This window comes from Oncorhynchus mykiss, chromosome 30 (genome assembly GCF_057628025.1).
Source record: "Oncorhynchus mykiss isolate SJ-2025 chromosome 30, ASM5762802v1, whole genome shotgun sequence".
In the NCBI taxonomy this organism is placed as follows: domain Eukaryota; kingdom Metazoa; phylum Chordata; class Actinopteri; order Salmoniformes; family Salmonidae; genus Oncorhynchus; species Oncorhynchus mykiss.
In genome coordinates, this window is record NC_143051.1 from 41,220,064 (window position 1) to 41,244,869 (window position 24,806).

Genomic DNA, 24,806 nt, shown 5'->3' on the forward strand with positions numbered 1-24,806 from the left:
CCAGGCAGGTTAAAGTGAACACAAAGTATTTTAATGATTCCAAATAGTATTTGAACCCAGGTCTGTAAAACTCCATGCAGCGCAGCACTGTTGTCTCGTCACAGACTGAGCTGAACCCAATCACACACGTTCAGTTCTGGCCTGCATTCACTTCGTAGACAGCAGGAAGCAGTGCTGGGGGAAATTAAACATCTGGATACTCCCTGGATGAATTTATAGTTACTCACCATAAAAACAACCGTGGTTTACTGTATAAGCTTACCTCACCTACGGGCTGCCACAGTATTCCCCATCTGGACTGGAGTATCACATGCACTCCATGAATGGCATATAAAATGACATGGCAGAATAAAGTGGCTGTTGTGCCAACACAAATAAAAGCATGATTTAAAGACAGATACCTGATGGCTATCCTGTGACATATCTCAGATGTGTCCTTGGTTCACCAAATACATCTTTTAAAATATTTGATAATTTTTGTGTGTCTGAATGTATGTGTAACTAACAGTCTCTGTTTGCATCTCTGTGCATGTGTATGGGTCTCAGTTGTGTCTCACTATGGCTGGCATTGCCCTTGACTTTGCATTGCAGACATCTCTTCGCATTGAAATCCCTCCTTATCGGAACCAGAGGATATCCAGTCCTGTTCAGGTGAACTTCTATGTGAGCAATGGCAAGAGGAAAAGGAGCCAGTACCAGGGATTCACCTATGTACCTGCAAATGGTAAACTCTCATTCATTCCCTCTGTCTCCGTCTCTCTCGCTCTGTCTCTACCCATCACCCTATCACCTACTCCTCTTTTGTCTATCCTTGTTCTTTCATATCCCAGACCAATAATAAAACTTTAAGCACAATTTTTACATCTGAAGAAAAGAACACAAACATTCTGTATTCCCTCTTTGTCTGGTGGTGTTCAAGGGTGGAACAAAGCGATGGTTTGATTGATTCTCATTGTAAAAAGGCACCTCAATAAAATCTATTATTGTCCATACCTGTAGCTATAAGAACACATGGAGTGGACTGCACCAGGGTGGAGAAGGGATATGGGAACGCTGTGTTATTTGACTAGCCAACCTGTTGCCAGACTAAATGAAAAAAGCCACACCAGCTCAAATGTAAAAAAAAAATAACAATAAAACACTTGGAGCTAGCTATCATCCAGTGGGTGGTTCAAAGCTCTGATTTAACTGCGGAACCAGCCCTGTATGTGGGCACTGATGTGGCTCAGTCTCTGTCCCCTCTGAAAGTGCAACATTGTCCTCAGCCTCCCGTGAGAGTCATAGAGGGGAGAGAGAGGTGACATTGGGCCTGGTCAGTATCTCTTAAAGGGTTAGACTCTAGAGTCTCTTCACGACACAAGCAGTGTGGTCTGTCACGTTTGAAGGAGCACAGCACTATGTTGTATATTGAGTAAAAATGTTTTTGTGTGTTTTTGAGAGCGCAGTCATTTATTTCAAGTTGTAGATCTTAGTGAGGTACAGTATGAAGCTTCTGCAGCAGCAACATATTTCATAATGCACATTTGTGCAGCTGTACACAGCCCATCTGTAAATATCCCATCCAACTACCTACCTATTCCCCATATTGTTTTTATTTACTTTTTTTGCACACCAGTATTTCTACTTGCACATCCTCATCTGCACATCTATCACTCCAGTGTTAATTTGCTAAATTGAAATTACTTTTCTACTATTGGCCTATTTATTGCCTTACCTCCTTTCTCCATTTGCACACAGTGTGTATAGATTTTTCTATTGTGTTATTGACTGTACTTTTGTTTATCCCATGTGTAACTCTGTTGTTTTTGTCACACTGCTTTGCTTTATCTTGGACAGGTCGCAGTTGTAAATGAGAACTTGTTCTCACAACTGGCCTACCTGGTTGAATAAACGTGAAATAAAATGTTTAAAAATATATCTTTAAACTAATGGCAACCATGGCATCCGTAACAGAAAGGGAGTAGCATATTCAATGTTTAGCTAGCTAGCTACCTACTTGTCTTAACAAAAGACTCCACTATGCAAGTAACCATTTCAATAGAATGTTCATGATGTCACTTGGACAACTGTTGATAGCCAGAGCAAATTTACCAGCTACGTCTATCTACTCTGATTTCAAAACCCTCTTGTCTGAATGTGCCAGAGCACAGAATAACTGACAAATTTACGAATGCTCAACGTCCGTTGAATATAGCCAGTGTGAATAAACTTTGGCAAAAAGCATAATTCAATTGTTGCCAGCAGCACAGTTGCAGTCACCAATGCTCTGGATAATGTAGAAAACAGCATAACCAGCTCTGCTAGTGTGAGTAAAATGGTCAGAGTGAGCTGTTCTCTCATTTGTGTCTGGAAGTAGCTAGCAAGCTAGCCAACATTAGCCAGTTAGCTTGGGTGATTGACTGCTGTTGTTAGGACAGAATGCTCAGATCAACCCTACTCCTCAGCCAGAGCGTCCGACAGCGAAATGCTCTAAATTTACAAACGGACAATCTGACAACGCTGTGATACGAATGTCCAGAGCACACTCGGACACTTCAGATTAAATTTACGAACACACCCGTAGACTGTGGTGATTTTAGCATGTAAATCTCGCTGGGGCAAATATTTTTAAATGTGGGATGCATACCAGCAAATTCACTACACAACACTAAACAATACATTGATTGCACTATACCACTGCTACACCTGGCTATCAGCAGAGCCGTCTGGCAGCGAAACTGTTCATTCAGTCTTGTTTACTGCCTTTTCAAAAAAACATAGTTGATATGTCTGACTTGCTTAAATAAATGTGGTTTCTAATGACAATTGAGATGTACAAACTTTGGCATAAGAGGACGACAAGCGGGTAAGTGGCAATCCGTAATTAAGATTATTATTATTAAGATTATCGATTAAGACGTTAATGAGCGAGCTAGGACGGAAGTAGTCATTAACTATTTATTCAGCGCATTTGAAATGTACAGAGACAGAATTCAGAACATGGGTCGTTCTTAGTGTTCTGCCTGTACACCAAGTCAGAACCGCAGGATAAATAAAGGGGGCATAGAAACAGACGATGAAAGCTCTTACAATATTCAATGATTACATTTCACAAAAACATGTGCACCACCAAGTCAGAACAGTAGGTGAAATTAAGAGGTAGACCAAATTATTAGGGTCGGCTACTAACAGCTTACTACACAACATACACTTAGTGTTACTTTCTTAGCTACAGTATACATATCTCCCTGGCATATTACATTTATGCAGCAGCATTTTTTAACTCATCCTGTTGTGCTCTGCTCACTTGAAGGTTGCGCGGCGGTCCTTCGTGGGCAAACTTTGTCATCAAAGTCTGGCATTCTTTGGATGTATGGTACTTTCAAGACAACTGAAAAAAGGTTGAATCATGATGTTGTCAGTGATCTTCAGGTCGTACCTCTAGAAAGAGGCAAGAGGTCCCAGTTGTCTTGAACTCACTAAAGTCCGATATTGCAGTTCCGAGTTAACAGTTGTTTTGAGCACGGCACAAATCATGCTCATTGACAATGGCCAATGTTGAATGCTTATAATTTTAAACTAGGAAAAGAGACCCTTAATCTTAGACTTGGGACCACACAGCATCTCCACTGAATAGCAGGTTAATAATTGCTTTGCAAAGCTTGCAATTAGCCACTGATTCCTTCCAAATCAGTCAGTTGAATTTGCAATTTCCAACTTGTTGTGTAATGTTGATGTCCAATGGATGATGAGCACCAATACGTTGTATCTATAATTTCTCTTCATTATGTCTCTTCATATGACAAGGATTAACAAGGATTTGCCAGTAGATTGTCAACTTGATTCATGATGACGACTGCTATAACGGTAGCTACCGTGATTTGACGTAATTGATCTGTGACCAATGACCTTGAGCCTTCTTGGATGGGCACTTCTATTTTAACTCTATGGCAGCACCCAAGGGGCTTGAATTTTCAAGCTCTACCCGTTAGACTTGGCGGAGATGTAGTGTCCCTATGAGTGACAGAACACTGAGCCTGCTGACTTGCCCTACCACCACAGAAAGCACTGAGGTAGGCTGAAACACCTGTATTTTAGAACTGCCTTACTCAACAAAAAAAAGAGACTATGTTTGTATGAGGCTTTATTAACTCAGTGATATATATATATATATATATATATATATTGTTTGCAAACTGATATGTGATCTGTATTAATGCCAAAATAACATGCAAAACAGGCAAGCCCATTTCTTGCAAAAAATGTGGGGCTCAAAATTGTTGGGGCTCTGCCCCACCTACCCGGAATGACGGGTCGCCACTGCCGTAGTGTAAACCAGCCTTTAGTCTTGAAATCTTTGGTTGTTTAGTATATGTCATCACATCTGAATCCTTAAAGGGAGCGTTAGAGATTAAGCGGGTGTGAACGATGCTGAATAGGCGTAGACAAAGTGGAGCTCTCCATTAGGTTTACCAAAACATTCTTTGGCCATTTTTTCAAAATTGATGTTACTTGAGTTTAGTAACATTCAAAGCAAAATTACTTTCCTATTGTTCCTCAACTGTACTGTATGATATACAATGTTCTAGCTCTGACTATATTTTTATCCAATGTAAAAAAAAACACAATTTCAAATTTTGCTACATAATACCGAATCAAGCCGATCGGTCACATTTACAGGATAGTAGTGCTTGGGTCAGATCCAAGGAAAATAGGCCTTTTTATTATAGAACCAGCTTGGAAGCCTCTTGTGGTGATGATTCATCCCTTTTTTCTCTTTTTAAAATATTTTCAGCAGGGTGGGAGTGCTTAGGCCCAGACACAGAGTCTCATTGATGAGAGTGTTTGTTTGTCTGTGGGTATCCTAGCCACAAACCCACTCACTCACTCACTGACACTTGCTCACTCTCTCACCCGCTCACACTCGACAGGAGATCGAACCACATGTTTATACATTTTTCTCCTTTTCTTCTAATTTTTCTCATTTGTTCAGTTCCAATGATAAAAATGGAGCCACATGATGACTGCGACCCCCCTCAGGTATGTCCCAAGCATTGTTCTGGCCTGGCGCCACACCCCAAGCCCTACTACACTCCACAGGTGATGACCTCCATGATACCCACAGAACTCCGACCGTGGATGGGGGGTGCCTACCCCGCTTGCCAACAGAGACTGGGAGGGAAGCCTTCCTCACTGTCCTGCTCATCCTCCCCCAGCACCAGTCCCAAACTGCATGACCTGTCACCCACCACGCCCTTCTCCATGTGCCTGCCAGCAGGCCCATCCCAGTCTCCGATCCCACATGTCTCCATTATACAGGAGACTCCTGGACGCTACCAGCCACAATCTGTCCTCTGCCCACCCAGTAGTGCCTCATCCTCCCCAGGCTCGCAGCCCTCCACCCCTGGCACCAGCGGCCCAGAAGCCCCATTCTCCCCCACCCACTGCCTGACGCCGCCCCAGCCCATCAGTGGCAGCTCTAGCCCAGTGACCGAACAGTTACCCAAAGTGCCAGAGAGAGGCGGCCGCTCGTCGAGCCCCACGCTGGCTAACAACATCAAACAGGAGCCACAGGAACTGGACCAGATGTACCTAGATGATGGTGAGTTATTAATCATACACCTCTCCAGATGATCCTATTGCATTGTGGATCACTGTGACAATCAAAGCCACCATTGAAACATACAGTAAGTCATATTCTTGTCATATGGTAAATTATTTATTGTATAGCCAGGTGCTTAGAAGTTACCTAAATGCACACTTGATATACAATACTATGTTATTCTACTCTCTGTCACTATTTACAGTAATTGCCTTCTCATGAACTTGGTGAGGCAGTATTTTATGATTAACACCCTCTGGTCCTTGTCCTCCCACTGCTATCAGCTGACTAAAACTGGGATTTACAGTTAAATCATAGAACCCTGGTAGGTCTGTGGTGGAAATATTGTACTTTGAAGCCCATGAATAATGGCCAGGCCTTTTAAAAGCCCTGATAAAATAAACATATCTCCTCCTCCACCTCTTGTATTCCTCCCAATTAGACTGCAAGCTGGGGATTTTTAGAAACCCAGTATTATAATCTCACTGGTCTAGGATTCCAGCATTCACCACCTCTAAGGGTTCTGGGCTGTGTGCTGCTGATTTGAAATAAATGGGATACATTCTCTACCCTGGGGTTAGCTAGACAACAGTGCTGCCTGTCCCAATATCAATCACAAGGAGGAAACCATCCTTCAGAGCTGGAGATGTGAAGTCGCTAACCAGCAGCGATCAGCAGCATTGAAATTAGAGTTCTTTGACCAGACCCCAACCCACACTGAACTGAGCTCAAATTTTGGGGTGGGGCTTCCTGGCCCTGGATTGGTTATTATGCTGGCACTACGGTCCAACCATTCTCATGGTCCCCTTCCTGCTAACAGTCTGGATAAATAACACACTGACTGAAGCTCTGTTAGGCTGCTGTCTGGGGGAAATCAAGCAGCAGAGCTCATGCTGTGGTAGGTTATTTACATTGCTCATCTAATATTTTTTTATATTTTTTTTATTTGACCTTTATTTAATTAGGCAAGTCAGTTAAGAACAAATTCTTATTTTCAATGACGGCCTAGGAACAGTGGGTTAACTGCCTGTTCAGGGGCATAACGACAGATTTGTACCTTGTCAGCTCGGGGATTTGAACTTGCAACCTTCCGGTTACTACTTGGACAGGATGTGAGAACAGGATGTGAGTTTCTGAGGAGAACGGCCTCCCAATTACACAGTGTATTTTGGCAAATAGGATTTTTAGAAACACTAGGCGTTCCAATCAAATGTGACTTCTCACTTCAGTAAATGTTTTTGGCACGGTTACATGTGGATTTGTATTTTATAGATTCACTCAGGTGTGGTGTTATGTTAATTAATTGTCAACCATACATGTTAAAGCCCACATAAACAAATAGAAAGTGTTTTATTTTGTGCAAAGAATCCTACTGTCCAATGGTTTGTAACTTATTCGATTCAGCACTAAGAGGAAATTTGATTTGTGAAAATTCTCATTAGGGTTGGCTGCTGAAGTCATGCTTCCTGGATTTGTATTAGTTTAAAATGGTGAGATACTGTAGATTAAAGCATGGGCTCTCAAGTGTTTTACTTGGGCCCCCCATCCAGCATTGGGGAACACGCACACACTGCACGTCTATTTCTATGGGCACAAGCATTGTTCCTTACACAAACTGTTCACACCCCTTTGTTGGTGGAAAGAATTTTGCAGGTTTAAAGTTTATTTCCTGTAATTATACACATTTTGTCATGGGGTACAAAGAACATCTTGCAGTTTTACAAAACATTCCGTTCTATACATTTAGCTATGTCTAATGTCTAATTTCAGCTAAATCTATGGGCTAAGTTATTATTATTTTTTTTTTAATGTTTTTAAAGTTATTTAACTGATATGGGCTTGCTGATCTGGACATTTTTAACAGATTATAAATAGCTCTCAATGACTAACATGACGAGGAATTGATGATGCGCTACCCAATTTCGAAATTGAAACTTGTGCGTTCTAACTATTACAACTTTCAAGAGTAAGTTTAATACCGGACTGCGTGCCTTCAGAAAAAAAATATATATACACTACCAGACAAATGTTTTAGAACACCTACTCATTCAAGGGTTTTTCTTTATTTTTACTATTTTCTACATTGTATAATAATAGTGAAGACATCAAAACTATGAAATAACCCATACGGAATCATGTAGTAACCAAAAAGTGTTAAACAAATCAACATATATTTTATGTTTGAGATTCTTCAAATAGCCACCTTTTGCCTTGATGACTGCTTTGCACAATCTTGGCATTCTCTCAACCAGCTTCCCCTGGAATGCTTTTCCAACAGTCTTGAAGGAGTACGCCTATGTAGATATTTCATAAAAATTCAGCCATTTCCAGCTACAATAGTCCTTTATTTCTGATCTATTTTATGTTATTTTAATGGACAAAACAGGCTTTTCTTTAAAAAACAAGGACATTTCTAAGTGACCCCAAACTTCTGAATGGTAGTGTATATATGAAAAAAATGTGGGGGTGGGGGGGCCCGTGCCGACCCCTTGTTCCCCCACTGGGTTAGAGTATGTTTGTGAATATATTAATGGAATGCCCATACATTCAACTTTAGTCTGAAGGAAAGATGTATACCATAGAGCTCTGATATTTGGACCTCCATACTTGCTTAATATCTGTCATACCACACCATTAAGAGGTATCCCTGTCTTCCATCATCCCAGTATCTCCCTCACCGTGCTTCCTTCTAACATGCAGTCCCCCGTCTGTTTACTATTTATCATGGAAACTCTGAGTGACTAGACTAGTCTGGCCCAGTGCCTGGGCTATAGGTCTACTCTTCCAGAGACTGTGTGATAGAGGGACCCCACCGGCTATAAAAGCTGCTGACTGGAGATAGAGCGGTCTGGATGCTGCATGAGCCTGCTGGCACTGTGGCCCTGAGGAGTAGAGGACCAGGGCGAACAGTGTACTGTTACTGTAAAGTCACGCCTGAGAGGCAGGTGTAGTAGATGAAAGAGACCTGAGATGGAAAGGAAGGAAGGAAGGGAGGGAGATTAGGTTTTTACCTTGAGATTGTGCTTCCCTCAACCTTTTCTAGATATTCTTAACTTAATGAAGGAGACAAAACCTACTTTACAGTTTTGGTTAGGAGGTGTGATGTGGTCACAAAGTGCTTTTGGATTACCATGATCCAATATTGAATGCCTATACATTTTAGAGCATCTGGAAGTTGAAATCAAGATATATTTAATTTTTCCATTGGCAATTATTGACTTTGCATGTCTTGTGCAATGCTGGATAGCTATTTAAGTGCAAGAAATGCATCAACCCATACGCTGACAAGTATTACATAACATATTTGTCACACATGAAAGTATTCAGACACCTAGACTTTATTTCACATTTTGTCAGGTTATAGCCTTATTCCAAAATTGATTAAATTGTTTTTTCCCCTCATCAATCTACAAACAATACCCCATAATGACAAAGCAAAAACAGATTTATTGAAATTTTGGCAAATTTATAAAAATATGAAACTGAAATATTACCTTTACATAAGTATTCAGACCCTTTACTCAGTACTTTGTTGAAGCACATTTGGCAATGATTACATTATAGAGTCTTCTTGGGTTCTGCTTTTCTTTTCTTAATCAACTTTGTGTTCTTTTTCTTTGTGTTCTTGAACGTAGCCCTGTTACTTTGTGTTCTGGAACGTAGCCCTGTCTTTCATTTTTGTTCATTGATTTCACCTGTGTTCGTTTCTCACCTGGTCTCATCAGCTCCCTATTTAGTTCAGTTCCTTCTGTTTGTATGGTTGTGAGGTATTGTTTGATTTTGACTGCTACCTGTGTTTGACCATTGCCTGCATGTTACCACGATTCCTGCATTCTGCGAAGGCTTAATAAACATCTGCGCTTGAATCTCCACCTTTTTCTCCCTGAGTATTCATTACAGGTATGACGCTATAAGCTTGGCGCACCGGTATTTGGGGAGTTTCTCCCATTCTTTTCTGCAGATCCTCTCAAGCTCTGTCAGGTTGGATGGGGAGAGTTGTTGCACAGCTATTTTCAGGTCTCTCCAGAGATGTTCGATCAGGTTTAAGCTCTGGCTGTGCCACTCGAGGACAATTAGAGACTTGTCCCGAAGCCACACCTGCATTGTCTTGGCTATGTGCTTAGGGTCGTTGTCCTGTTAGAAGGTGAACCTTCACCCCAGTCTGAGGTCCTGAGATCTCTGGAGCAGATTTTCATCAAGGATCTCACTGTACTTTGTTCCGTTCATCTTTGCCTCTGGTCTCCCAGTTGCTGCCGCTCTGCCACCACCATGTTTCATGTTTTAAGTTCCTCAGTGTGCGTATCAGCGTCAAATTGAAATGGTCCACTCACACAGACAGTGTGGTGAAAAAATGTGGCTTGTCACCAAAAACCCTCACTAACTTTTACAGGTGCACAATCGAGAGCATCCTGTCGGGCTGTATCACCGCCTGGTACGGCAACTGCACTGCCCACAACCAAAGGGCTCTCCAGAGGGTGGTGTGGTCTGCACAATGCATCACTGGTGGCAAACTACCTGCCCTCCAGGGCACCTACAACACCCGATGTCACAGGAAGGCAAAAAAGATCATCAAAGACAATAACCACCTGAGCATGTTCACACCGCTTCCATCCAGAAGGTGAGGTCAGTACAGGTGCATCAGAGCTGGGACAGACAGAAAAACAGCTTCTATCTCAAGGCCATCAGATTGTTAAACAGCCACCACTAGCATAGAGAGGTGGCTGCCAACCTACAGACTTGATATCATTGGCCACTTTAATAAATGGAACACTAGTCACTTTAATAATGCCACTTTAAGAATGTTTACATATCTCGCATTACTCATCTCATATGTATATACTGTATCCTTCACTATCTATTCTTTACTATCTATTGCATCTTAGCCTCTCTGTCACTGCTCATCCATGTATTTTATACTTATATATTCTCATCCCATTCCTTTACTAGATTGTGTGTATTAGGTTTTGTGGTGGAATTTGTTAGATATTAGGTTTTCCTATGCTATATTGTGTATGTATTAGGTTTTGTTGTGGAATTGTTAGATATTACCTGTTAGATACTGCTGCACTGTTGGATCTAGAAGCATAAGCATTTCGCTACACTCGCATAACATCTGCTAACCATGTGTGACCAATACATTTTTTATTTTATTTTATAGGGATGGTGCCAGGTTTCCTCCAGACGTGATGCTTGGCATTCAGGCCAAAGACTTCAATCTTGGTTTCATCAGACCAGAGAATCTTGTTTCTCACGCATTTAGAATAGTGTGTCATGCTTTATAAAGGGTTCATAAATGTGGCATAACTGTGTGACATAACCACAAATGTAAAATGTGACATAACCCACTCTTTTGAATATGATATTAACATGTGCTTCATAAAGGGTGACTTGTTGTGCTGAAGGATTGGTTAAGCATAAAGGCTTGTGCTCCTTTTTTTCGTGTTGCGCTGTTGGCGGTAGGTGCACTTGATTTGTAAACCCTGCGCAGCCGGGTAGGCAAAGGGTTTTCATTTTGAACCATTTCATTTGTTTGAAAGACAAACTCCGCTTAGCCGGGAGATCTGTGGCTAAATCGAGTGCTCTTACTGAGCTGGCCAATCTGATAGCTAAAATCACTGTGCCTCCCTACAGCTTCCACGACCCCAGTCAGAGCAAAGTTTGATACTAGCCTACGTGAGATTTCATAACTTTTAAAACCATAGATACACTATCATGACCAGAGATACACTATCAGAGAATACAGCAAAAACCTGATGCTTCTCTCTACTTCCACTCTCACTGCAGCTGCAATTAATGAGTAGCCAACTGTATCGATAGCCCTGCATTTTTTATTATTATTAGCAGCTCATCTGGTCTATTTTAACATCGAGAAGTATTTCACTTTCTCTGGTCATAGGAACAACATGAATTTGTTCCAGAGGCAGATGAAATGAAACTTTGTCACGTGTAGACCTTACCGTGAAATGCTTACTTACAAGCCCTTAACTAACAGTCAGTGTGCGGGGTACAGGTTAGTTGAAGTAATTTGTACATGTAGGTAGGGGTGAAGTGACAAATGGGGGGGGTGTCAATGTAAATAGTCCGGTGGCCATTTGATTCATTGTTCAGCAGTCTTATGGCTTTGGGGTAGAAGCTGTTAAGGAGCCTTTTGGTCCTAGAAAAGAGTCTATGACTTGGGTGACTGAAGTCTCTGACAATTGTATGGACTTTTCTATGACACTGCATATTATAAGGTCCTGGATGGCAGGACGCTCGGGAACCAGATGCGGTGCGACTTGAGTTTCGCCATTAGGTTCCCTCAGCAGGGACAGTCTTCCACATCCCTCCCTCCACTAAGACTAATGCCATGTCCAAAACAACTGGGAACTCGTAAATTTCCGACTTCAGTGCGTTCAAGATAATTGGGAACTATATCAGTCTGGGGAAAATCATTGTCAAAGGCAATCCAACTCAGAAACTCAGGCATCTTTCTAAAGTTTAGACCTCCGTACCTAAAGTTCACTGACGTCCTTATTTGACCTCGTTTTTTCCGAGTTCCCACTTGTCTTGGTCAGCACCAGTACCATCAATCCAGTAAAATATTAAATACAATTTTTATTTCAATTTATGCTCAGCTGTGCCTCGCAAGTGCTACACCAACTGATCTATGCTGAACAGAAATATAAATGCAACATGCAACAATTTAAAAGATTTTACTGAGTTACAATTCATAGAAGGAAATCTGTCAATTGGCTGACCCACTGGGGAGCCAGGCCCAGCCAATCGGAAATAGTTATTCACTTCAATAGGGCTTTATTCCACCCAGACTATGCCGCAGGTGAAGATGCCAGATGTGGAGGTCCTGGGCTAGTGTGATTACAAGTAGTTTGCTGTTGTGAGGCCGGTTGGATGTACTACCAAATTCTCTAAAACAACGTTTGAAGTGGCTTATGGTAGAGAAATTAATATTCAACTCTCTGTCAACAGCTTTGTTGGACATTCCTGCAGTCAGTAGGCCAATTGCACGCTCCCTCAATACTTGAGACATCTGTAGCATTGTGTGACAAAACTACACATTTTAGAGTGGCCTTTCATTGTCCACAGCACTAGGTGCACCCGTGTAATGATCATGCTGTTTAATCAGCTTCTTGATGTGCCACACCTGTCAACTAGATGGATTATCTTGGCAAATGAGAAATGCTCACTAGCAGGGATGTAAACAAATTTATGTTCAACATTTGAGAAATAATATTTTTGTGCCTATGGAACATTTCTGGGATCTTTTATTTCAGCTCATGAACATTGGACTAGCACTTAACATGTTGCATTTATATTTTTGTTCAGTATATTTAGTTATCAAAACTCGAGTTTTGAAATACAATATAGTCTGAAAAGGACAATATTGTCAGGCCAGGCATATAGCCAATATTCTGTGATAATATGCAGTGGTTCGTCTTTTAAAAGTTGCAGCGTACTGCGGCACAGCTTGCATAGTGCTGCAGAATTGTATGGCACAGTTATTTAAGTGTGAACCACTGATACCATTAATGCTAGTTTGATCACAAGAGGGCATCTTTGAGAAGCATTTGATAGCTTTTAATAGTGGCTGTACTAAAGTATTTAAAACCTTTTTTTGGAAGAACGTAGTATATGGGACTGATTTTAAGAAATGTTGCTTAATTAATTTGATTCATTTTATGGTGTTTCTATTCCAAGAAAAACAAAACACCCTCTGGGTTTCCGTAAGGATGGAACGAAAAATATGGCGCAGTACAACATGACCGTCGGGAGTACAGTACTGGGCTATTTAGCTAAAGTATTCCCATGTCGTGTGGGCATGCGGAGGCCAGGGTTCAATTCCCCGATGGGGAGGAAGGAGTAGGCTGTCCTTGTAAATAAGAATTTGTTCTTAGCTGACTTGCCTAGTTAAATATAGGTTTCACTAAGAGCATAACATTTCTACACCCTAATTGTGTAATTGTAGTCTAACCAATACCCAAACAGAGATTCAGTCAAATTAAAAATCTCATTGATTTATCAAGACCAGTCCCAATGCTTGTCTCAGAGCAGTACGAAATGGTGCTATAATAGTTGTAGGCTATTGCATCAAATCCTATTGCTTCTAACTTCAATATACTCTTTAAATAAATAAGACCTACACCGCTTTTAACAGCACATTACTCAACACTAGTGAGTCTCATGTTGCCTACAGTATATCGAAAAATATGACGTGACTTTCCGGCAATAATTGCATATAGAGGATTGGAGGATATTTCTGTAATTCAGTGATAGTGATTCGTTATGAATTCATAACTAAATAAACATCAGCATTTTGAAAGAGTATTTTTATCTTTATTTTATTAACGAAAGCATAAAGATGCCAATATTAGTTACATTGTTTTAGTTTGAACGTGCAGACTGGCACTAAGAACAGAACAGCGGGAACGTTACCCTGGTCAGTGCCATTATTAGTGCAATGCCACTTAGTGTTGCTCTGTGCTACCCAGTGTAGTGGGGTGGGGGTCCACCCCCCTTCCTCCTCCTGCCTTTTCCATGGGCTAGGTCTATCTTCTGTGCACGGCTCTGCGGCTCATCCCGTGCCCCCTGCCCTCGTGCCTTGAACTTGCGCGCTTTCAGTGGATACAGCTGGAGAATTGCAAGGCAATTCCATTGTGCGCCACTCGGGAGCCATGACCAATATATATTGTCCTGCTAATATCAGGGTTAATAATATATCTGTGAGAACATCCAATGGGCTTTTATATAATACTAAATTAACAATAACAATAATTCTAATAATCATCGCTTTGTTTAAAAAATAACATTTTGGAGTTGATTTTGTTTTCAAATAGCGTAAAATTAGCAAGGAAAAAGTCAAGACCAGCACAGGTATTGAACCAGCATCTGTAGCAACACAGCTTGCACTACTATCCAGTATCTTAGACCATTGCACCACTCAGACGCTGTACAATGTGAGTGGTCGGGAGTGGGCTACAGTTCTACTGTAAGAGCAAAATAATCCTGACACAATTAAATAATAAAAACCTTAGTGTAACAACACTTTTAGTAAGTAATACTGAAGTAAATTATCAGTTTCTATTTAGGTAGGACCCAAAAGCATTGTCACGTTCTGACCATAGTTCTTTTGTGTTTTCCTTGTTTTAGTGTTGATCAGAACGTGAGCTGGGTGGGCATTCTATGTTGTGTGTCTAGTTTGGCCGTTTCTATGTATGGCCTGATATAGTTCTCAATCAGAGGCAGGTGTTAGTAATTGTCTCTGATTGGGAACCATATTTAGGTAGCTTGTTTTGTGTTGGGGTTTGTGGGTGGTTGTTTCCGTGTCTGTGTTTTTCACCACACGGTACTGTTTCGGTTTTGTCATTTCACGTATTCGTTTATTGTTTTTGTATTTCATAGTGTTCAGTGTTTTTGTTATTAAAAACGATATGGACACTTACCACGCCGCAGATTGGTCCTCCGATCCTTCTCGCCTCTCCTCTTCAGACGAAGAGGAAGAAAACCATTACAGAACCACCCACCACAACAGGACCAAGCAGTGTGGTGACAGGCAGCGGCAGCAGGAGCAGCGCAAGGAGGAATGGACATGGGAGGACGAGTTTGACGGAAAAGGACCCTGGGCTCAGCCTGGAGAATATTGCCGCCCCAAAGAAGAGCTGGAGGCAGCGAAGGCGGAGAGGCGGTGGTATGAGGAGGCAGCACGGCGGCGCGGATGGAAGCCCGAGAGTCAGCCCCAAAAATGTTTTGGGGGAAGGCACACAGGGAGTGTGGCGAAGCCAGGTAGGAGACCTGCGCCAACTTCCTGTGCTTTACCGGAGGGCGAGAGAGACCGGGCAGGCACCATGTAATGCTGTGGAGCGCACGGTGTCCCCAGTGCGGGTGCATAGCCCGGTGCGGTACATACCAGCTCCTCATATCGGCCGGGCTAGAGTGGGCATCGAGCCAGGTGCCATGAAGCCGGGTCTATGCATCTGGTCTCCAGTGCGTCTCCTTGGGCCGGCGTACATGGCACCAGCCTTTTCTGAGCCAAGATCACTTTCGCAGTCAAAAAGAAAACCAAGATCTACCGCTCAGATTTTTTTTTTAAATGACTTAAAAATAACATTAACCTATTAAAAACTGTTCTGTAGGAATGAGGTTTGTGCATTAGGCCCAATAAAGTGGTTGCTCCACTAAAAGTTGTGTGATTATGCTGCGGGATTTAGAGGTAATTTGTGGTTTAGTACAGTACACTGCGTCACCACTTCATTGCTCCAGACTAGCGCAATGGGGAGCTAGAGCACAGATTATGCTTGTAACGGCTGATTTCCTCCTCTTCGTCTGAAGAGCATGTTGTCCCCGGTTCGCCTGCACAGCCCAGTGCGGGCTATTCCACCTCGCCGCACTGGCAGGGCGACCGGGAGCAACCGGTTCGGTGACCAAGGATCAAAAGTTAGTCATGTTAATCACTTTACACCTAATCTCGTTCCCAGACACTTCCGCCCAAATGGGTGGAAGGTCTGGCGGACCAACGCAACAACTTGGCCTTCTAGGTTTCTCCCATAAAATTATATCGTCACACCAACTAAAGCCAACTTTCAATGGTTAATATCCCAGGCTTAGATGTGCTGTGTGCGTAATAGCCGGGGGGCGACATTACACCAAGAAATACTTACCTTGATAAAAGCCCCCAACATAAGGAGATTGAAAGTGGCTTTCTTTTGGAAGTTACATGTTCCTCAGTAAACACACACACACACACACAACAACAAAAATAACGAGCTATACCGTGCGGTGCTGGCTCCACCCACTTCCCTGCTGAAAATATTAATATTCATGAAATCACAAGTGAAATATAGCGAAACACAGCCTAGCCTTTTGTTAATCACCCTGTCGTCTCAGATTTTGAAGTTATGCTTTACAACAAAAGCAATACAAGCGTTTGTGTACGTTTATCGATAGCATAACAAAACAATAAGTACACCTAGCATCAGGTAACTTGGTAACGAAAATCAGAAAAGCATTCAAATTAATCGTTTACCTTTGATGATCTTCGGATGTTTTCACTCACGAGACTCCCAGTTAGACAACAAATGTTCCTTTTGTTCCATAAAGATATTTTTAATATCCAAATACCTCTGTTAGTTTGGTGCGTTATGACCAGGAATCCACCGGAAAGAGCGGTCATGACAACGCAGACAAAAATTCCAAATTATATCCATAATGTACACGGAAACATGTCAAACATTTTTTATAATCAATCCTCAAGGTGTTTTTCAAATATCTATTCGATAATATATCAACCGGGGCAGTTGGCTTTTCACTCGGACTGGGAGTAACAATGGCCGCCTCTCTCTTTTGCGCACAAATCACTCAGAGCCCCCACCTGTACACTTACGCAATGTGGTCGTTCATGCTCATTCTTCAAAATAAAAGCCTGAAACTATGTCTAAAGGCTGTTGACACCTTTGGGAAGCTATAGAAAAGGAATCTGGTTGATGTCCCTTTCAATGGGCAATAGGGATGCATAGAAACACAGGGTTTCAAAATAAGAGTCACTTCCTGATTGGATTTTTCTCAGGCTTTCGCCTGCAATATCAATTCTGTTATACTCACAGACAATATTTTTTACAGTTTTGGAAACTTTAGAGTGTTTTCTATCCTAAGCTGTCAATTATATGCATATTCTAGCATCTGATCCTGAGAAATAGGCTGTTTACTTTGTGGAGGTTATTTTTCCAAACATAAAAATAGTGCCCCCTAGCTTAAAAAAAATAGATAAGTTAAAAATAGCAAATAGTTAAAGAGCAGCAGTAAAATAACAGTAGCAAGGCAAGATACAGAGGGTACCGGCACAGGAGTCAATGTGCGTGGGCACAGGTTAGTCAAAATAATTGAGGTAATATGTACAGTCGTGGGCAAAAGTTTTGAGAATGGCACAAATATTAATTTCCACAACGTTTGCTGCTTCAGTGTCTTTAGATATGTTTGTCAGATGTTACTATGGAATACTGAAGTATACAAGCATTTCATAAGTGTCAAAGGCTTTTATTGACAATTACATGAAGTTGATGCAAAGAGGCAATATTTGCAGTGTTGACACTTCGTTTTCAAGACCTCTGCAATCCGCCATGGCACGCTGTCAATGAACTTCTGGGCCACATCCTGACTGATGGCAGCAAATTCTTGCATAATCAATGCTTGGAGTTTGTCAGAATTTGTGGGGTTTTGTTTGTCCACCTGCCTCTTGAGGATTGACCAAAAGTTCTCAATAGGATTAAGGTCTGGGGAGTTTCCTGCCCATGGACCCAAAATATCGATGTTTTGCTCCCCGAGCCATTTAGTTATCACTTTTGCCTTATGGCAAGGTGCTCCATCAAGGCAAAATGTTCCTGGGTGGTTGGGAAAAGTTGCTCTTGGAGGATGTTTTGGTACCATTCTTTATTCATGGATGTGTTCTTAGGCAAAATTGTGAGTGAGCCCACTCCCTTGGCTGAGAAGCAACCCCACACATGAATGGTCTCAGGATGCTTTACTGTTGGCATGACACAGGACTGATGGTAGCGCTCACCTTGTCTTCTCCAGACAAGCTTTTTTCCGGATGCCCCAAACAATTGGAAAGGGGGGTAAAGTAATCAGAGAAAATTACTTTACCCCAGTCCTCAGCAGTCCAATCTCTGTACCTTTTGCAGAATATCAGTCCCGGATGTTTCACAGTGGAATCAGCTTTAGGAGACGTTCCTGGCTCTTGCTGGACTTTCTTGGGCGCCCTCAAGCCTTCTTCACAACAATTTAACTGCTCTCCTTGAATTTCTTGATGATCCGATAAATGGTTGATTTAGGTGCAATCTTACTGGCAGCAATATCCTTGCCTATGAAGCCCTTTTTGTGCAAAGCAATGATGATGGCACGTGTTTCCTTGCAGGTAACCATGGTTGACAGAGGAATACCAATGATTCCAAGCACCACCCTCCTTTTGAAGCTTCCAGTCTGTTATTCGATTTCAATCAGCATGACAGAGTGCTGACACTCACACCTGTGTTAACGAGAGAATCACTGACATGGTGTCAGCTGGTCCTTTTGTGGCAGGGCTGAAATACAGTAGAAATGTTTTTTTTATGATTCAGTTCAAAGAGGGACTTTGCAATTAATTGCATTTCCTCTGATCACTCTTCATAACATTCTGGAGTATATGCTAATTGCCATCAAACAAATTGAGGCAGCAGACTTTGTGAAAATTAATATTTGTGTCATTCTCAAAACGTTTGGCCACGATTGTACATGTAGGTAGAGTTAAAGTGACTATGCACAGATAATAACCAGAGTAGTAGCAGCAGCGTAAAAGAGGGTATCGGGGGGAGGGGACAATGCAAATAGTTTGGGCAGCCATTTGATTAGCTGTTCGGGAGTCTTATGGCTTGGGGGTAGAAGCTGTTAATAAGAATAGTTTTGGACCTAGACTTGGCGCCCCGGTACCGCTTCCCATGCGGTAGCAGAGAGAATTTTGGACAATTTTTAGGGCCTTCTTCTGACACCGCCTGTTATAGAGGTCCTGGATGGCAGGGAGCTTGGCCCCAGTGATATTCTGTGCAGTACGCATTACCCTCTGTAGTGCCTTGCGGTCGGAGGCCAAGCAGTTTCTGTACCAGGCAGTGATGCAACCAGTTAGGATGCTCTCAATGGTGCAGCTGGAGAACCTTTTGAGGATCTGAGGACCCATGCCATATATTTTCGGTCTCTTGATGGGGAATAGGTTTTGTCATGCCCTCTTCACGACTGTCTTGGATTTTTTGGACCATGGTAGTTTGTTGGTGATGTGGACACCAAGGATCTTGAAGCTCTCAACCTGCTCCACTACAGCTCCGTCAATGAGAATGGGGCGTGCTTGGTCCTCCTTTCCCTGTAGTCCACAATCATATCCTTTGTCTTGATTACGTTGAGGAAGTTTGTTGTCCTGGCACCACACGGCCAGGTCTCTGACCTCCTCCCTATAGTCTGTCTCATCGTTGTCGGCTGTACTTGGTATAAGTCAGACACCTTTGTTCATTCATAACCTTTACATAAACACCTTTTATCATATGCTGCTGTACTTACTATAAAGTCAGACACCTTTAGTCATTCATAACACATACATAAAGGCTTAATGATGTGAACACAAATGTATTAACACTTAATTAAGGAATGATCACTAACAGCTAAAACAAATTAACATTAAAGACATGTTTAAACCATTTCATTTTTGTTTTAACATTTTTAAAACAATACACATACAAATTCAGTTGAAAAAAGTATAGTAATGCAATTACATTGTACTGTAGCTTGTCCCTGAGCTGGCGGATCAATGATAGATCAACATAGAAAGTAGGAAATTCCTTTGTCATACAATCTGGATAAGGGCATTCCTGTGCTGCGTCAGAAATACTCTAAATGGGGAATTGGGAAACTCTGTTTGATTTGTATTATTACATTCCTCTTTCATTTACAAATATTATGACGTGACTATGAGATGTGACTGTATCTAGAGGGATTTATATTTAGATGAGCCTGCTAACTAGCTAAATTTCTTTATTTCTGTGAAGTCACAAATTATTTCAAATAAGGATTGAGGTAACTATGTAATCTAACTCAACTATTTCAAATTAATATAAATTACAATAAATAAAGGTTCAGTTGTTTTTCACTTTCCAGTGACACATCAAGTGGGCATTTGAGTTGCGAACTCATCCTGTTTGCTTACTGCATTACAGAAACACAGCTAATCAAACAACAGTGCAGGGCATGCTGAATTAAAGGGCAACTACACAAAAAATCCAAGTTTCTTAGATTTTTCCAAGAACTTTAAAGTCCTCCCCTGATGTGGTTTAAGCGTTGTTGTGGACACGGAAAATGTATTTCTGTTTTTTTTTCTATAACAAATTTGCGACAAATATGTGGGAAATCCAGAAAAAATTGGGGGAAATCCGAAGCAACGAAAAAACTGAATTTAGGAAAACTGAATTACGAAGATTTTAAAATGCCTTCCAATTTGGGGAAAGCTGAGGTCAGGTCCAATATGGACTATGCACCCAAGAGGGAAAGAGGTTGCATCATCCTAGAAATGTTTTAGAGTAGTATAATATATACAATTTAGCAGATGCTTTCATCCAAAGCGTCATATGTGCATACATTTCTACATATGGGTGGTCCCGACAATTGAAACCACTGTCCTGGCGTTCCAAAATGCTTTGTGAAGCCTCAATTTAATATGATTTATAAAGCCTTTATTAAGCATTGCTTATGCCACCCTTTTATATAGCACAGGTTTATTATATTTGAAATAGTGGGTTATGTCACTGTCACACCCTGACCTTAGTTATCTTTGTTTTCTTTATTATTTTTGTTAGGTCAGGGTGTGACGAGGGTGGTATTTTGTATTTCTATGGGGTTTTGGTATTGTCTAGGTAATGTAGGTCTATGGTGGCCTGAATTGGTTCCCAATCAGAGACAGCTGTTTATCGTTGTCTCTGATTGGGGATCGTATTTAGGTTGCCATTTTCCATTTTGGTTTTGTGGGTTATTGTCTATGTGTAGTTGCATGTCAGCACTCGTGCTTCACGTTAGTTTTGTTTGTTTAGTGTTTGTGTAATAAAAGAAGAATGTATTCTTATCACGCTGCGCCTTGGTCTCCTCGTTATGACGAATGTGACAGTCACACAGTTATGCCACATTTCTGAACTCTTTATAGTGCATAACATATGGTTATAGATGATTTGTGACACTTATGTAGTGTTTGAAGCCTTTAAACGCTGCACGTCATTTAAGGTGGCCCTTCATATTAAATTGTCAAACATTGTGTCGTCTTGATAATGTTGTCTTGAAAATGTATTGGGGCCTGTTAAACAAGACTGAAAACATTCATACATGTTTCTATGATTTGGTGTTTCACATTGTGTAAGGATCGACGTTGGAGATGAGAAGCAGGTACAGGGAGTGAACATTTAATGACCACGGACAGGAACAGAATACGGACAGCGTCTGAACAGGGGAAACGGAAACAACAATAATGCTGACACGGGGATGAAACAGAGGAAACAGATAGATATAGGGAAGGCAATCAAACCATGAAGGAGTCCAGGTGAGTCCAATGAGCGCTGATGCGCATAATGATGGCGACAGGTGTGCTTAATGAAAGGCAGCCTGGCGCCCTCGAGCACCAAGGAGGGAGAGCGGGAGTAGGCATGACAGTATACTCCCTCCCCTAGGTGAGCCTGGGCGGGCTTGATGGGCCGGCCCAGGCATGGGCACTGGACAAGCCGACTGGGGCGTAGAAGCCCGACAGGCTGGCTGGGATGTGGGAGCCTGACGAGCTGACTGAGGCATGGGAGCCTGACGATCCCGTTGAGGCGTGGGAGCTCGACAGGCCGGCTGAGGCGTGGGTGGCTGATGAGCCGGCTGAGGGATGACATGGGATGGGAGTCCGCTGATGCGTAGTAGCCTGACGAGCCGGCTAAGACATGACGTGGGATGGGAGCCTGCTGACCCAACCGGGGAAAGGAAAGTTCTCGAGCCAGCTAAGGCGTGAAAGCCCGACGAGCCAGTTAAGGCACCATTTGCGGCGGCAGCACCCGGACCCGACGTCACCAACAAAACAAAAACCTCCCTGATGCTTCGTATAGTGGTGTCAGCATTCTGTAAGGATCGACACTGGAGACGAGAAGCAGGTTCAGGGAGTGAACATTTAATAACCAAAATAATCCAAACGTGAAAGAGTCCAATTGAGTCCAATGATCGCTGATGCGCGTAATGATGGTGACAGCTGTGCGTAATGAAAGGCAGCCTGGCGCGCCCTTGAGCTTCAGAGAGGTAGAGCAGGAGCAGGTGTGACAAATTGTGAATAGTGTGACTGACTTAGTTTCTCTAGCCATGCAGAGTCATCGTTTTGCACCATTCCTTCAATAGTGGTCCTTGCCATTCACACAATAAGTTCCCATCTGGGGTGTTTGGACAACACATTGTTTTTCTAAATGTCTCTATCGCCAGATTCTGTATTGAACATCGTCAAAGTAATCAGATCCACATGCTACTGATGTTTGTTTTACGAGAGGCAATTTTTTGTGTTATGCTGAGCCTGAGTCATCCGTAAACATACACAGATCAATGGCTAGCGTTTTTTAATTAGATCCCTCACATGAAATGTGGCAACAGAATGAAATGTAGTCCATGGCAACGTACAGTGCCTTGCGAAAGTATTCGGCCCCCTTGAACTTTACGACCTTTTGCCACATTTCAGGCTTCAAACATAAAGATATAAAACTGTATTTTTTTGTGAAGAATCAACAACAAGTGGGACACAATCATGAAGTGGAATGACATTTATTGGATATTTCAAACTTTTTTAACAAATCAAAAACTGAAAAATTGGGCGTGCAAAATTATTCAGCCCCTTTACTTTCAGTGCAGCAAACTCTCTCCAGAAGTTCAGTGAGGATCTCTGAATGATCCAATGTTGACCTAAATTACTAATGATGATAAATACAATCCACCTGTGTGTAATCAAGTCTCTGTATAAATGCACCTGCACTGTGATAGTCTCAGAGGTCCGTTAAAAGCGCAGAGAGCATCATGAAGAACAAGGAACACACCAGGCAGGTCCGAGATACTGTTGTGAAGAAGTTTAAAGCCGGGTTTGGATACAAAAATATTTCCCAAGCTTTAAACATCCCAAGGAGCACTGTGCAAGCGATAATATTGAAATGGAAGGAGTATCAGACCACTGCAAATCTACCAAGACCTGGCCGTCCCTCTAAACTTCCAGCTCATACAAGGAGAAGACTGATCAGAGATGCAGCCAAGAGGCCCATGATCACTCTGGATGAACTGCAGAGATCTACAGCTGAGGTGGGAGACTCTGTCCATAGGACAACAATCAGTCGTATATTGCACAAATCTGGCCTTTATGGAAGAGTGGCAAGAAGAAAGCCATTTCTTAAAGATCTCCATAAAAAGTGTAGTTTAAAGTTTGCCACAAGCCACCTGGGAGACACACCAAACATGTGGAAGAAGGTGCTCTGGTCAGATGAAACCAAAATTGAACTTTTTGGCAGCAATGCAAGACGTTATGTTTGGTGTAAAAGCAACACAGCTCATCACCCTGAACACACCATACCCACTGTCAAACATGGTGGTGGCAGCATCATGGTTTGGGCCTGCTTTTCTTCAGCAGGGACAGGGAAGATGGTTAAAATTGATGGGAAGATGGATGGAGCCAAATACAGGACCATTCTGGAAGTTAACCTGATGGAGTCTGCAAAAGACCTGAGACTGGGACGGAGATTTGTCTTCCAACAAGACAATGATCCAAAACATAAAGCAAAATCTACAATGGAATGGTTCAAAAATAAACATATCCAGGTGTTAGAATGGCCAAGTCAAAGTCCAGACCTGAATCCAATCGAGAATCTGTGGAAAGAACTGAAAACTGCTGTTCACAAATGCTCTCCATCCAACCTCACTGAGCTCGAGCTGTTTTGCAAGGAGGAATGGGAAAAAATGTCAGTCTCTCGATGTGCAAAACTGATAGAGACATACCCCAAGCGACTTACAGCTGTAATCGCAGCAAAAGGTGGCGCTACAAAGTATTAACTTAAGGGGGCTGAATAATTTTGCACGCCCAATTTTTCAGTTTTTGATTTGTTAAAAAAGTTTGAAATATCCAATAAATGTCGTTCCACTTCATGATTGTGTCCCACTTGTTGTTGATTCTTCACAAAAAAATACAGTTTTATATCTTTATGTTTGAAGCCTGAAATGTGGCAAAAGGTCGCAAAGTTCAAGGGGGCCGAATACTTTCGCAAGGCACTGTAAGTAAATAGACAACATTATGGGCTCACTGGGGGTAACCAATGTTTTCTGCTTGTAGTCAGTAGGTCAGCTTGCTTTTGCAGGGAAGGGGACATTGTACTTGCTACAGCACTGTAGAGTGTTAGTGTTAAACTCAACACTTACTCTTAAATAATCAATCCCAGATTTTGATTCATGTAAACTTTTGTCAATGTGTCTTTACAGATTTAATCAACTTTCTTTCTACACTGAACAAAAATATAATGTAATGTGTTGGTCCCATTTTTCATTAGCTGAAATACAAAATCCCAGAAATGTCCATATGCCCAAAAAACATATTTCTCCCAAATGTTGTGAACAAATTTGTTTGCATCCGTGTAAGTGAGCATTTCTCCTTTGCCAAGATAATCCATCCACCTGATAGGTGTGG

General features: G+C 41.9%; 1 protein-coding gene and 1 long non-coding RNA gene across 6 annotated transcripts in view; one reads left to right on the top strand and one right to left on the bottom strand.

The window, feature by feature from the left end:
* LOC149970311 (uncharacterized) overlaps positions 1–24,806 on the bottom strand; it is a 431,327-nt gene that overhangs the window by 173,996 nt on the left and 232,525 nt on the right. The window lies entirely within an intron of this gene.
* Positions 1–24,806, top strand: part of LOC110496087 (nuclear factor of activated T-cells, cytoplasmic 1) — a 66,444-nt gene that overhangs the window by 37,553 nt on the left and 4,085 nt on the right. For 2 of the 5 annotated variants that reach the window (XM_036971310.2, XM_036971309.2), the window contains 2 exons: positions 592–724; positions 4,973–5,581. In XM_036971310.2, coding sequence (XP_036827205.2) covers positions 592–724; positions 4,973–5,581 — 742 coding nt within the window. Of the gene's footprint in view, positions 1–591; positions 725–4,972; positions 5,582–9,971; positions 21,672–24,806 lie in introns of all 5 variants that reach the window. The other 3 variants (XM_090228329.1, XM_090228328.1, XR_016493691.1) reach the window with 2 other exon arrangements.